At 39.9% G+C, this 15713-nt stretch overlaps 1 protein-coding gene across 2 annotated transcripts in view; it reads right to left on the bottom strand.

The window, feature by feature from the left end:
* LOC140510513 (doublecortin domain-containing protein 1-like) overlaps positions 1 to 15713 on the bottom strand; it is an 80264-nt gene that overhangs the window by 26922 nt on the left and 37629 nt on the right. For both annotated transcript variants that reach the window (XM_072619244.1, XM_072619246.1), the window contains exons 12-14: positions 15352 to 15453; positions 7066 to 7202; positions 5135 to 5296 (exon numbers count right to left, since the gene is read on the bottom strand). In XM_072619244.1, coding sequence (XP_072475345.1) covers positions 5135 to 5296; positions 7066 to 7202; positions 15352 to 15453 — 401 coding nt within the window. The remainder of the gene's footprint in view (positions 1 to 5134; positions 5297 to 7065; positions 7203 to 15351; positions 15454 to 15713) is intronic.

The following is a 15713-nucleotide window of genomic DNA, read 5'->3' as shown; positions in this document are numbered from 1 at the left end:
CCCCCATGCTACATCACGAAACCCTTCGACATCATCTCTCAATCTGTCTTCGAAGTCTGTTGATTTAGACTTTGACAAAAAGATGGTCCCTCTTCTTGCAATCTATGATACTATCCCTTCTATCCCCCTTAAGAATATGTCCCATTGATCAGCTTCCTTTAGTCCTTGCCATGTTCAAACTCTCCCTCTCCACTGACTCCTCTCATGTGGTATCTTTTTGTAAGGGGGCGTAAGGTCCCATCTCAATTAATGCAGTCACAAAAAGTGCAGACACCTTTAATAAATCAACAGAGTAAACTAGGTGTAAAAGGTATTTTTCCTACAGCCTAAGAGTCCTTAATCTAAAGAGATTTGTAGCTCTGTGATTTTCGGATGAAGGCAGATGATACCACACAGGAAGCATCTTGTGACAGCCTGAAAGAATTAGACATACCTCTCTACCTATGTATAAACAGCATAGTCAGTCTGTCAGTCCAGTAGTAAATCAGCTCAGTCATGAAGGACTCCAAGTTCAGAAATTAAGGATTCAGCATCAAAATTGGAGCCAAGTCCCTAAAACAGATTTACTAGAGGGAGGAGGAAGAAAATTTTTAAAAAGTTTATTTTTCTTCCTCTCCCCACTGACCATGTCATCTGAAATACTGGAGCAGGAACAGACAGTAAATGCATCAAGCTAAAATAACCTGCATCCTTCCTCAGGTGCCTGTCAGCATCTGTTTGTCCTTGGCTGTCATTTTGTTCCCACCCAAAAGGACCCAGAAGTTGAGAACAGAATGTGACACACGAAGGACAAATGGATGGGCAAAGACCCAAGGAAGGAGGCACCTTCAAAGAACATGTCTCCTTGTCCTAGGGAAGACTGAAACTCAAGAAAGAACTTCAATTACCCCTCTGCCACACATATATTCCACACATGTCCCTCTTCTCTTAGTCACTCTTCCCAAGGACCTGTATATATTTGTCGGTGAGTATGCTCCAGGATTTTGGTAGAAATACTTTATACTAAATGCTATTATACTATCATTGTAAATGTCTTTGCTTAAAGCTAATTCAATCTATTATATGATTATTAATGGTAGACACATAGGTGGGGGCTCATGAATGATAAAACTAGAAACCCAGTCTGGGGGAGTAGTATTATTCTTTAGTAGAACATATGCTTCTTGAAGGTAGGTATTGTTCTTTTCTTGTCTTTGTACCATAAAGGTCTAGACAGAGGTAACAATAATGTATAGATGGTAGACTTGCAGTCAAGAAGACCTAGATTCAAGCCCTGCCTCTGATGTGCACTATCTATGTGACCATAGGCAAATTCCTTAATCCCTCAGTTCTCCCCAGCAATTTTCCAGAACCATAAATTGGAAATTGATCATTCTACATTGGGAGGAGGGAATTTCTACAATGTTTTCCCAACACTGATGAAATCACAAATCTGGAAAATGTTTTTGAAACGTTTCCAAGGCCTACCACCATGACCTTCTTGAAATAGGTACTTAAAAATTCTTATTTAGTGGACTAATGAATGAAGTATGACTGATGAAAAAGAATTTCATTCAGTTCCTTAAAAGGGCCCTAAAGTAGATATCTCAGAGACAAAACTGAAGAGATTAGAGATGATGTTTTAAAAACAATTTCAATGGATTAAATGAAACCTGGATAACTTTTTACATTAGTAATTATCTGGATTACACGTGCTGGTCATTTTTATCTTCGTAAGTAACACTTTATATTATATCTTCCCACTGTTCAAATACCATCAGTGATTACCTCAAGCCCTCTCCAATATGGCCTCAGCTATTTTTCTAGATTCTTCTGTCTGGTTCTTTGAATGCACATTCCACCATAGCCATACTGTTCTTTTCTCTAAAGTATAAACATTCCTTATGAAGACATGTCATTGTAACCCATGCTGTTTCCCTGGTCATGGATGGTCTGCCTACATGAATCCTATCTATCCCGCAAGGGCCACCTCAAGTCTCACCACTGCTTTGTTTGCCCCCATTACCGCAACTACAAATGATCTCTTCCTTGTAAGGAATTCTACGTTGAGCGTTGGCTAGACCAGTTGGTCACTCATTTGGCTTTTACTAATAATTATTTTTGTTGTTCAGTTGTTTCAGTTGTGTCTGATTCTTTGTGACCCAATTTGGGGTTTTCTTGGCAGAGACAGTGGAGTGGTTTTCCATTTCCTTCTCCAGATTATTTTGCAGTTGAGGAAACTGAGGGAAACAAGGTTAAATGGCTTGCCCTGCATTTCATAATGTAAGTAAGGTTCTCAGACCAGATTTGAATTCAGCTTTTCTTGACTCCAGGCCCAGTCCTCTATCCACTGAGCCACATAGATGCCCTGTAGTAATTATACCTGAGGTTAATTTATTACTTTTCACACACAGCTGGTTAGTGTCTGAGGCAAGATTTGAACTTAGGTCTTCCTGACTCTATGTCCAATACTCTAATCCACTACATTACCTATCTTTTTATATATATTTCTCTTATTTCCCTAACTATAATGTGTTCTTTGAGGCTAAGGCCTAGAATTTTTTTATATGCCCCCTGGAGGATCTTGACCAAAGTAATGACAATAATAGTTGTGGCTGATGGTTAGAATGATTTCAGAATTGAAAGGTACTTCAAAGGTCATCTAGTTCAACCCATTCCTGACTCCCTATCCTCTCTATAAGATACCTGACAAGTGGCCATCCAGCCTTTCCTTGAAAAACTACCACTTCTCAAAGCAACCCATTTTCCTTTGGGACAATTCTGATTATTTGAATCTTGTTACATCAGAAAATGAATTGTCTGTAACTTGTGCTCACTGTCCCTAGTTCTGCCTTTCACAAAATATGTTTAAGTATTTGAAGGCAACTACCATATTTCTGCAGTGTTTTTCTTACCTCTGCCAGACATTCCAAGTCACTTCACATAATCCTTTTGCAGTATGGTATAGAGACCTTACAGATGACACAGTCTGATGCCCTGTAATGCCAATGCAACACCCACAGCAGCAGCTATAGATATGCAAGCATATTTCCAGGGTAAATTCACAAAATATGAACTCTCTTCCTCAAGATGAAACCAAAATATTTATTCAGCCACCAGAAACCCAATTCCACCATGGTAAAAAGGAAGTTTGTACCCGTTACCAACAGAGGGAGCTCAGCCATCCCCAAGCCTTCCCTCCATTAGGCCTCCCTACAAACAAGTTCCTTTAGGCAAAATCACTCCCTCTCTCACTCACGCTAGCTGCTTTCCTCTTCTCTCCTCTCCTCTCCATCTTGGGTGCTCTACACAGAGGAAGGTACACTATCATGGCCAAAAGCTGCCTTTTTTTCTTTGCATTTACTGGCCAGATTTCTTGCTCAAAGACCAATTCACTCTGGAGCTCATAGACTGGACAATAGGTCCCTGCCCACCTAGCACAGAGCGAATGTAAATATTAAATAGCAACTATTGCTCTTTTACCCTGAGGGTCTTCCCCCCACCCAGTTTGATTTTTCTTTTAAATGGTACATCCCTTGATTATCTACTTAAAGAGGCCTATTCATTGAATAAGTGATTCTCACTCAAAGAGAGAATGTAATAAGACCTTAGCCTAAAATGGCCAGGGTAGTACATTATATCCTGGGCCATCTCTGGTAGTCTTGATGAATATCTGGCCACAGGACCCAGGTGGCTCTGGAAGAGAAAGTGAGGCTGATGACCTTGCACAGTCCTCCCTCGCTCAAATCAAAGTCAACTGCAAGTCATGTCATCATCTTGATGTCATGGTCCTTTTCAAGAACAATGGACAAACACAAACCTCCCTCTCTCCCAGCTCTGCCTCACTCTCAGCTCCACTCTTTTTTGTTCCACTCATTCGGCAAGCTTCTCCCACCAAGCTCAAGCTATGCCCAGGGCCAGAGCTCAAACCTGATCACATAGGCCTATTAAAGGGCAGAGGTCACATGAGTAGCACATAATGAGTAGGCAGGAATTTAGTCTGACTCCAAATCTCCTCCAATGCGCTCTGCCACATGGGCCGGAGTCTCTCCAATTCATACGGAAGACCTCTAGTTTAGCAATATGGTGCCCAGATCTGAACATGGTCCTTTTGCTGTGATCTCATCAGAATAGAGCAAGATCATCACTTTCCTCATCCTGGGGACATTATCTTTCTCAAAGGCTGACTGCTAGCTTTCATGATCACCATATTCCACTGCTGACTCATTTGGAGTTTGCAATCCACTAAAAGCCTGATTTTTATTTTTAATATATATTTTTATCTCACTATGCCTCCCTTATCTGGTGAAGAGTATTTTTTGGACCCAAGAACAAAATATTATATACCATGTTACAGTTTACAAAGAATATTAGCAGTAAATCAACTAACATCTACCAAGCATCTACTATGGACCCGACACCACGCAAAGCACTGCGGATACAAAAGTGAAATGGCATCTGCCCTCATGGACTTTACATTAAGTAAAACCCACGTTTCTAAGTGTATACACACACACACACACACACACACACACACAGGCAGCGAGATGACTCAGTGGATAAAGTATCAGGCCTGGAGTCACGTAGATTTGAGTTCAAATTAGCCTCAGACACTTCCTAGCTGTGTGACCCTGGGCAAGTCACTTCACTCTGTTTGCCTCAGTTGCCTCATCTGTAAAATGAGCTGGAGAAGGAAATGGCAAACCTCTCCACCATCTCTGCCAAGAAAACCCCAAACTGGGCCACGAAGAACTGAAAGAAACTAAACAACACCAAATATTTGTATATATACACGTATATATGCTACATAACACATTATTATATAAACAATACAGAGCATTATCATTCTATATATTATTCCATATTACATATGTAATCTGCTGTGTAGTAAATGGTATACATTATATAGTATGTTACTATACGTAGCATATTTGTTATATTACATATATACTATATGATAAACTACGGCATGTACTATATAGTACAATACTACATGGAATGTGTAGATGGGCACGAGCATCCTCATTCTTTCTTGGTACCCACCTAACTTGTGTATTATCAGGACAAAGGCAATATGCGACTGTGTTCCCTGAGATCCACAACTCTACCGGGCACTAAACATCCTCTAAGCCGATGGCCTCTCCCACAATTTTACCTCTGCAATTGATCTGCCCCAGGCATAAACACCGTCTTCATGTTCATGACCACTGAGGTAAGCGAAGACTCTTTTTGTGTTGGGCTGAATATACAGGCTGGTTTGTTTCATCGGCACTGAATTGCGTTTGGTTTGCTGGCTTTGGACTTCAGAAAGGTGTGCCTAGGAAGAAAAAAGCATCAGGATCCATGGCATGAATGACCTTAGCTTGGGGAAGACTGAGGATTCTGTGAAGAACTGGGAAGGAAGGTGAGGATGTTAGGAAACAAATAAAGAGAAGAACTGACATGTGTTGACTTTATCATCACCAATATATGGACCAAATCTAATCAGATAAAATAATCTGAGTCAAAAAAGAACTTCCCGAGTAACAGTATTAATTATAATCATAGCGAGCATTTTATAAGCCCTTTATAAATATCATCTTCTTTGATCCCCACAACTACCATAGGAAGTAGGGACTATTATCACTCCCAATTTACAGATAAAAACCTGAGACAGAGGTTAAGTGACTCATCTAGGATCACACAACTAATATGTGTCTGAGGTAGTATTTGAACGTAACTCTTCCCAACTCTAGACTCAGCACATTATTCAGTATATGGAGCTGTATAAATAAATATATGTGTATGTGTGTATATATGCATATATGAGAGAGAGAGAGAGAAAAAGAGAAGGAGAGGGAGGGAAGAAGAAAGGAGACAGAGGGAGAGAAAGGAAAGGGAGATGGAGAGGGAGAGAGACAATTGTATATGTCTCCCAGTTCTAGGCCATCGCATTATTAATTCTGACAGAAGTGCCCATTCATTATGTTAAGAGGAATCACAGGAGACATGAACCATGAGACATGTGCTCAACCCTCTGAATAGATTTCTTTTTTATTAATTAGTTAATTTTTAGTTTTCAACATTCACTTCCATAAAATTTCGAGTTCTAAATTGTTTTCCCCTCCCTCCCCAAGATGGCATGCAATCCGATATGGGCTCTACATATACATCCATATTAAACATATGAATAGATGATTTCTATGTGGTTTCTGCATACATTTATGTGCAGTTTTATGTGGAAATATATGTGTGAGTTCATGTGTGTTTTAAACAGAATCACAGACTTATTTCTGTTATCTGAAAAGTCTCTCAAGGAGTTTCGTGAGTCAGGGTCTGGGTCCTCACTTCCTTCATTTCAGACACCCAGCTACACATACACGCACCTTTCTGGACTGATCATGGGCTAATTCAACAATGGGCACTCATCTCCTGGCCAGTACTTCAGCCTGTTTGGTCTTGTGAGAAAGCCTATTTCTGATATGTCCTTTTCCCCAAGAACCTTAACTTGTACTTCTCTGTACATTTCTTAATTTTGAGAAACCTTCCCACACAGGACAGTACATTCACATGGAAACTTTTCCAAAGCATGGAGGAAGATGGAGAAATGTGGTATTTTTTCCCATGTCCCCATCACCAATTATCTCACTAGAGCTGACCTTTCTCTTTCATTCTCTTTTATGAACAGCAATCCTGACTGATTAACCATATGGATTGAAACCATTTTCTGAATTTCACACTCCTGAATGTCTCCATTGCAATTAGTTTTTCACTCTTTGATCTTTTCACATATTGAGACAGACCCTTAGGAGTGATGAGCAGTGAAGCCCTAAGACTCATCTTTCAGATACTCAGTGTAATTGCCTACGTACATATCCACTGGGCCTTTTTCTCATCTTTGCTAAGGTCATAATTCATGGTCCCCATTCAAACAAAACACACTTCAGTTGCAGTTGTCCATCCATTTAGACACCTTCCAAATGCCAACTTTATAACCACTCTTAACTGGCCAAACATGGAAGATAGAGCAAAGATGCATTTTTCTCAATTCAACGTTGTTTTAGGTGTCGGTAGAGAAGCAGGAGCCATGGCTGAGCTCTGACATACCTTAGCATTTACTATGTGCTTCAATAACTTCCTCTCCTCCTGAGTGGGCTCCATCCAGTTACCTTGGACTACTGTGTGCCTAGCAGGGCTCCTAGTGTAAAGCAAATTTCCAGGTTTACCCTCCAAGACTCGTCGCCCTAGAAGGAGAATTCAGAAATTCTAAGTTTTCGAGTAAGTACACGCTTTTCAATTTTACATGAATCAGACTTTTTATTTGTGCTTTGCTTATACAAACCCCCTCCCTCTAAATAATAACCTCTAACACTTCTAGAAGACTTGAAGGTTTGGAAAGTGTGTTACAAACATGACTTCTTCTGATCCTCATGACAACCCTGGGAGGAAGGGCTATTATCGGCATATTTATGATCACATGTACTATAAGTCCTATATGGTATATTACTACATATACTATTTATAGATATATATACACTTTAGTTATAATTCTATAAGGGGAAACTGAGATTGAGGGACAAAGAAGTGACTTGCCCAGGTTTGACACAGGTCAAAGGTGTCAAACTCAGGTCTTCCTGACTCCAAGGTCACCATTGTATCCACTATGGCACCTGGCCATAGTAAAGATGATAATACATCAAGAATCCAGGATTTGTGTCAGTATGGGAAGTCCAAGATAGACTGGAGCCCATCTATAACATATACATAGTCGAAGCATTGCCAAAGGCTCAAATAAGTGAAGTTCATAGTCACTCTGTTAGTAAGAGCTAGAGGAAGTATGTGAAGCTAAAAAGTATTTCCTGCCTCCAAATCCAACACTTTCATCAGTATGCAGAGCTGCCTTTCCAAGATGGAAAAAGGAACTGGATCATTTGGGGATGGCACAAGGGACCGCTGGCTTCTACAGTTTACTCACTGACTCATTCATCATGGGTGTACAAAAGCTGAAATCAACAAAGGCTGTGCTCCTTGGAAGCAGTGGCTTTTGGTTGAGGCTAGAATTGAACTGGGTAGAATTGTCTTCCCTACCTGGATGTGAGTTTCTCCGGAGCAGGAACTGTATTAGATCAGACAGAGCATTTAATGAGCACTTACTGCATGTTCCTTTTCTATTTCTATCTCCAGTACTGACAACAGTGCTTTGCGTATAGTGAGTGATTTTTGATTAATGAGTGATTTTTTCATTCATTCATTGGTTCATTCACTCAGACAAAGATGAGGTTGGAATAGGAGAGAGGTATTTCTGACACACTGGGCTCCTTTCCCATCAACAAGTTAGTTATTATTGCTTTCTTATAGAACAAACCATAACAGGATTTATAGTGGAGGGGCCCTAGAAAGCCAAAGGGGTGGAGGCAGGAAAAGTGAAGTATTTGTTCAAGCCATGGCAGCTGACCCAGTTTAGGGGGAGCATACATCCCAAGAGGGAGAGATAAAGCTGGAAAGTTTGTGGAAAGTTTTGAAGATGAGGATGTAGCTCAGGTCTTTCAGATAGGCATAAATAGACTTCTTCAGCTCACTAGCCAGAGCCTTTCTCGAGCCTAATGCCCATGGCCCAGTTCCACTGTAATATACTCAGAGAGAATTCACTGGTGACCTATATTGTCACCATCACCTCCATTAGATCAGGGACATATGTTTTGTTCTTCTAAGATAATAAGTCTTTCCTCACAATTAGCTTCAAAGCCTGAGGATTAAGCATTTCTAAAATAATATTAACTCAAAAGATACTCAAACTCAAACTCTTTGCTTCCATCTAATCACACCCCAGAAGCATGATTAGCTCCTGACGCCCTTTGTCCTCGAAGAAGCTGGGACGATAGAACGCCCTGCGATATTGGGATGCTAAGAAATAGTTCATCCAGGATTTAAGACATGGAAATTTCTGCATTTTTTTAAAAAAGGGCCACATACAACAAAGGAGTGCTAAGAAGAGATAAATAAAATATTACATGTGCATATTAAAATGTCTTCTTTCTCCATTTTACAAACATGTACAAGAGTTCGCTTTGTTCCTTTAAAAAGGTATCCAGTCGAAGAAATGAGGTTTCTGAGTTTTGTGTAAGTCATAAGGCAAAGTTCATTCTCAGCTGTCTAGGGTTACTGTTGTTAATGAAACAGAGCTGATGTGTAAAGTTCCTTAGAGATGGAGAATAATGATAATAGTAACTTTCATTAATGTCGTGTTTGCGAGGCACTTTATGCTTACTATCTCAAGTGAGGCAGCTATGAGGATAGAGCTTTGGACTTGGAGTCAGGGAGGCTTGAGTTTAAATATAGCCTCAGACTCTTACTAGCCCTGTGACCTTGGGCAAGTCATTTAGATTCTCTGTACTTCAGTTTCTTTCCCTGTAAAATCAGAATAATGGACCTACTTGTCCGAATTGTTGGGGGGATAAAATGAGGTAGTATTTGTAAGGCACTCTGCAAACCTTAGCAAACCGTATCCAAGTTAGTTATTAGACGATGATGACAATGCCTGACAACAACCTGCAAGTCAGGTAATACGAGGATTATTGACCTCTTTTTAAGAAACTGAGACGAGGAGAGGCTAAATGATGTATTCATGGTCACAAAGCTGGTGTCAAAGATTGTCTTTTAACCCAAGTCTTCCTGACTCCAAATCTAGCCCTTTATCCACTATCCCAGGGGTTGGTAACCTTATTTTAGCATGAAACCCTTTGGCCTATGGCACCTTTCTCAGAATAATGTTTGTTGACAACTTTCAAAAATAAAGGAAATTAACTTCAGTTAGAGGTTAGTGAGGTTAGTGAAAAGAAAAAGGAAATTTTCCTCCTGTTCAAGTTCATGGACTCCCCTGAAATGTATCCATGAAGCCCCAGGTTAAGAATCTTTGAATTAGGATATAATTGTTTGTTTGTTTAGGTCCAACACTTAACCCAAGACACTGTCTTGAATAATGGGACTTTTTCCATATTTTAATATTTTGTGGACACATTCTATGTTATGGCACATTAATGGCAAAGAAAACACAGATGTCTTGAGTCGGAATTTCAGTTGAAACTTTGTCAACTCTGTTATCTTATTGTATTTATAACCTATTCAATTAAGAAAATTCCTTTCTCATGGAATGATTAAACACATGTAGAGACCTCTTCTTTGGCAATGAAGGACGAACACAAAGGCCCAACCCAGTGATTTCAGTAGTGTAGACAAGTCCTAACATAGCAATTTCCTCCATCACAGCAGATGAACAATTCCTCTAACACATGGTCCTGGAGAGTTTCCAGGGGCACTAACAGGTCACATGACTTACTCAGAGTCGCACAAAAAAGATGCTTCAGAAGCAGGATTTGAACCCAGGTCATCCTGATTCCATAGCTGGCTTTTCATGATTCTCAAAAAGTGAGAATTTTCCTAACAATATTTTGGAGTAGAAGGTGGTGAGCAGAGTGGTTAGGAGGAGTTTCCTGTGTTCCCACTGGGGTGAGATTAGCCTGCTAACTTAAAATAAAGAGGGACTATGGCAGCTATAAAGGAGTTAATCCAATAAATTTTGGCAGTCTACTCTGGGTGGGAGCTGTCCTGATTTGTGAATGAAGGAAGAAATGCATGTTGACCTAACCTATTCTCTTTAGATGGCCCCAGAGTATGCATCACCATCCATCCATTCATCCATCCATCCAAGCATCCATCCATGCCAGTTTCTACCACAGAATGGTTACACACACACACATGCACACACACACACACACACAATTCTTTCTCAGCAAAAAGTAATAAAAACAGCACTCCCATTGATTCTGGAGAGGATATAAAATCACCCGAGGACATCTCCACTGTATCATCCCCATAACTGCTTCACAAAAATTCTTTCCTTTGACCACTACTCCTCTACATGTTAAGTCTTTCTCTATGATAATGTGATCTATGTGAGAGTAAGAATGGCCTACTTTTGGTATTTACATTACCAACTGCTGCCTGGCATGTTGTAGGCACTTAATACTATTTTCCCCCTTTGTTCATTTCTCCCTCTTGTCAAGGACATTTCTTTGATTTCCTAAGCGTCTGGCCACTGCAATACACAAGGATTCTTACATACTGCATGAAGCATTTAAAGTCATACATTATAGTATAGCTCAAGTAATTAGAACCCATCAGGAATCCAAGTGATATCAACTGAGAGAGAGAGAGAGCAGTGTAAGATGATTGGAAAGAGCAAAGGCCTGGTTCCTGAGGGCACTCTACTCAATGGCATCCCTTCTGGCTCATAAATCCATAACACTTAGGACCTATGGTGACTTTTTAGGAAAATAAGATCTCCATATATACAGCAAACATATATATGTATGTGTGTGTATATATATATAATTGCTAGACCTAGGAAGAAAAATATAATTGATTCACTCAGCCAATGAGCTATGGAAGCAATGCTCTTGGTAATACATACATATATATATACACACACATACGTATACACACATATATTTAATGCTAAACATGTTCTTTTACCCAACTAATCATAAATGAGCCTTTGTTAATTTATAGCAGGCAAATTGTGACTAGCATCTTGTCAACATAATGCCATTTTATTTACGATGCACTTTAGTCACTTATACAGCACATCACTCTAAAGATATATAGTTAATGACAACACGAGTGGGTTATTTAAGTGGTTGAAGGCCCCATACAGAATACATATTCAGGAACCTGAAAGCATTATTTGTTTTAGAAGACTGTCACACTAGAGTTCACACTCTGCTATCAGAATATTATGGGTGGAAGATAGAAGTGAGGTTCACCCCTGCCATAGAATTTCACAAAGAGGCTCCATTTTGGGGACCAGCTTTCCCAGAGATCTAGAAGTTTTAACCATCACATTAGCAATAGGGAAGGCTATAAAAATGGCTCAAATTGTTATGGGATACATTAATTCTATCTTTCTTACAGAGCCATCTCTCATACTCATATACGTGTGTTTTGTTGCCTTGATTCAATCTAATTTAAGTCCCTACTTTGTTGAAGGTTCTATGTTATGTGCTGGGAGACAGACAAAATGAAAAACATTTGCTGCTCTCAATTCATCAATAAGCATTTATTAAACTCCTACTATGTGCCAGGCACTGTACTAAGCCCTTAAGTAGCTTATATTTTACACAGAGGAGACAACAATTATATGAGTAAATCAATACAAGATAATTTGGAGAAGGAAAAAAGTGCTAGTGATTTGGGAATCAATAAAGACTTCCTAGAAATTGTTATACAATATATAAAAATTTTAAAAAGAAATTAATGTGTACAAAAGAATTCATCACTCCATGGTCAACTAGGTGATGAATGTCTCCAAGCTTAGTTTGGTCCTCACGTTCTTCGCAGTCTAACCTGGTGCGTATGACCTGCTCAACCTTGAAGAAAGCTAAAAACAAACAAAACCTTCCCAAAACCAAGAATCTGTTTGAGACCACCCCAAAAAATGTGTGTTGATTGATTAGAAAGAAAATGCCCACATCAATGGGTTCACACATTCCTCTGAGCAACTGAATAATGCCAATTCTACTTTCTGCACAAGGGGTAAAAAAAAAAAACTCTAATAAGAACCATTTCTCTTAATGATAAAAAAAGAAAACTAGAATTTCTAAGGCATGATGATGAGAAAGGTACAAGATAACCTTTGCAAATGCGTGGAGGCAGGAAATGTAATCCTGAGTTCAGGAAAATCTCAGAAGGAGGTACCAAAGAGTTGGACATAACTGAAAAACAACTGAATGACAACTATATACGTGTGTGTGTGTGTATACATTATATATATACACATACATACAAACATAAAACAACTATCTATGAGTGGATTTGGGAGCAAGTATGATGGGTTTTATTGGGATTTAGGAAGGTATAAAGTGTGAACATGGTTAATTATTTTGCAGTACGGTGGTTTATAGATTCATCAAAATAAATCAATGTGGGTACACTTCAGAGTATACTAGGGTGGAATCTGGAGAATGTTTAAAGTTTAGGGTATAGTCTAGTAGAAAGTTCACCAGAGTCATAAAAAGGAGGACAATAAACAGAAAATCTAGTTCCAAAACCTCTGCGATCTCGGGCAAATCTCTTACTTATCCTGTCTGTACCAAACTGTGGCAATGAGAGAGATCTTTCTATGGTTCCTTCTGGTTCTAAATTCTCTGACAATATCACTTAGAGGGATAACACTTCCTTCACTTTCAGGAAGTCTCCATAGGGATATCTAAAGACAGCCACCAACTCTAGCACCAGAGTCTAAGAAAATGAAATTTAAACTCAGGTTTTAATTTTAGTGTCTTAAACTGCACTCCATCCCCCAAATGGCATATAAGGTATAAAGGAGAAGTTCCATGGTCCCATTTCAATGAATATAATGTAATCAGTATAATGATGTAATAACGTTTATTAAGGTGTGTTGGGATTGGAAGTTCAAATCCGTGTGGACGGTCTCGGGCGGGTAAAAGTGGGACTTCTAAATCTTAGAGTCTTACGAGGCCCTCCATGAACAGCGGGGATTCGAGAAGGTCAGACTGAGCTAGCTCGGCTAGCTCGGGTATTTCCGCCTCTCCCCGGGAGATACGTGATGGGTGGAGTCTCCCTGCCCTCAAGGTCGTCCCGGATCTGGGCACACTATTGTTATCTAACAGCACGGTATTCAGATGCAAACTGTGTGGCTGAAGGTTAAGTAGGATTGAGGAAGCCTGAAAGCTCTCTTAGCACGTGAGGAGCCAAGAGGACAGTAGGCTCCGCTTTCTTCTTTCCTCTCTCCCCTCCCCCTCTCTCCCCGCTTGTACTTCTACTTCCAATCCCTTAAGATCTTAGCCTCCTTAGGAAATCTCCCCCTCTTCCTCCTAAGGAAGACCCCCCTGCACTTGTAACTAGACCCTGAAATAAAGCTCAACCCTTGTTCGACTCTGGAACGTCCTTTCTCTCATATGAGCATCCGGTTTTGGCCAACCGAAGACCTTGGAGGTGAGGTAAGAAGACTCGGGTAGCCCACACAGGCCTCTAGGCTTGGCAAAGGTGGGGCATGGAATACCACTGTCGCCCCCACTCAAAGTAAATAATAAAGCATTAGACCTATGATTTTACCACAGGGGAATTCCAGATGAGAAAATTCTCTCTACCACTGTCTCTGCAATTTGTAGAGAGGTACACAGAATGCTAAGAGATTGTGGCTTGTCTAAGGTCACACAGTCAGTATGGATCAGTCAAGACTTGAATTCAGGTATTCCTAGCTTCAAAGCTAGCTCTCTATCCATTATGCCATGCTGCTTCTCAAATAAAATAATAGCTAGATTAAAGTCAGTGAATATGTATGATGGCCCCATGGGCAGAGGGTTGGCCTCCCAGTTAGAAAGACCATGGTTCAAGTCTGACCTCTGACACATAATGACTGTGTAACCCTGTACAAATCACTTCATCTTCCAAGCTCCCTGGCAAGTCTGAGACTATCAAGGTATGAAGCAAATGATGCCCTGATAGAAGGATGTCACTCCAAAGGAGTTCCTTACTTTGATGAAGGTACAGGCCCCAACCCCTAACTGTGGAAACTCCTACATGAGGACCCAGAGACATAACCATGAAAAAATGTCATCTATCTTATCTTCAATGAGCAGAGGGGTGAGTCATGCAGAGAAATAACTTTTAGTTAGAATATCATAAATACAAAGGAAAAGTCAAAGAGCTAAATGAGTTTCAAATGAGAAGGGACCCCTTTTTGGGGATTCAGTGTGGTCAGTGGAGAGAACTCTAGCTATGGAGTCAGAATGTGAACAAAATGGTCAGTAATGATTCTCAGGTTTGAAAGCTCATTGACTATGGAAGAGATGATTATAGAACTTGAGTGAGAAGGAAGTTCTGAGGTCATTTAATCCATTCACCTCATTTTACAGATTAGTAAATAGAACAAGAGAGTCCAAGTGATCTGCCCAAGGTCTTACAGATAGTAGCAGGCAATATTTGGAGCCAGGTTCTTTGGCTCTGGAACCAAGGTCTTCACCCACAATTTGCTAGCTCTTTGGTGTAGCCACTGACAGATCTAGGAAAGTCAGGAAGACAGGCAGATTTCAGGGGATAGGGGGAAAAATTAGTAAGGAGAAGAGGAAAATGCTGAGTTTAGTATGGGACAGGTTGAGCTTGTAAGATGGGCAGATAGTCTGATATGTGACTACTAAAATAAAATTAATATTCAAGAAATGTGGCATTAGCTGTGAGATTTGTACTGCTTTCATAGCTGTGTTTTGTCTACAGTTCATTAGCCAAATACTTATCTAGGGTAAAACATCAATCCATAAATTGAGCTCATATTCTGAATTAAACAGAGCATACTCTTTTTTTTTTTATACCAACCTTTTAACTGTCTCATTTTGTGTTTCATGATTTCCAGATCAGCCAAAATTCTGTCCTTCTTTAGCCAATTCTTTCTCTCAAGTTTTTCTGATCTTTGCAAAGCTGTAATCACAGAAACCCAGGGTCTTTATCTTGAATTCTCTTATCAACAGCAATTTATCCCAGAAGCCGATAATTTGTAATGCCCCTGGAAGTCCATGAGATAGATCCAATTAGAGACAAGTAATTAAAAGGTGAGGGTCATCCAGAGAAACACCTTTGAAAGAGACAGAGCTTAAGGCATGTCCATGTGGAATCAAAGAGGAGAAAAAATAGAGCCATGGCTTTATTAGAAGGACTTGGCATATGCAAGGGCCATCCTT

Source organism: Notamacropus eugenii, chromosome 6 (genome assembly GCF_028372415.1).
Source record: "Notamacropus eugenii isolate mMacEug1 chromosome 6, mMacEug1.pri_v2, whole genome shotgun sequence".
NCBI lineage: Eukaryota > Metazoa > Chordata > Mammalia > Diprotodontia > Macropodidae > Notamacropus > Notamacropus eugenii.
The sequence above is the reverse complement of the archived record's forward strand: the minus strand, read 5'-3'. Positions and strand labels throughout refer to the sequence as shown.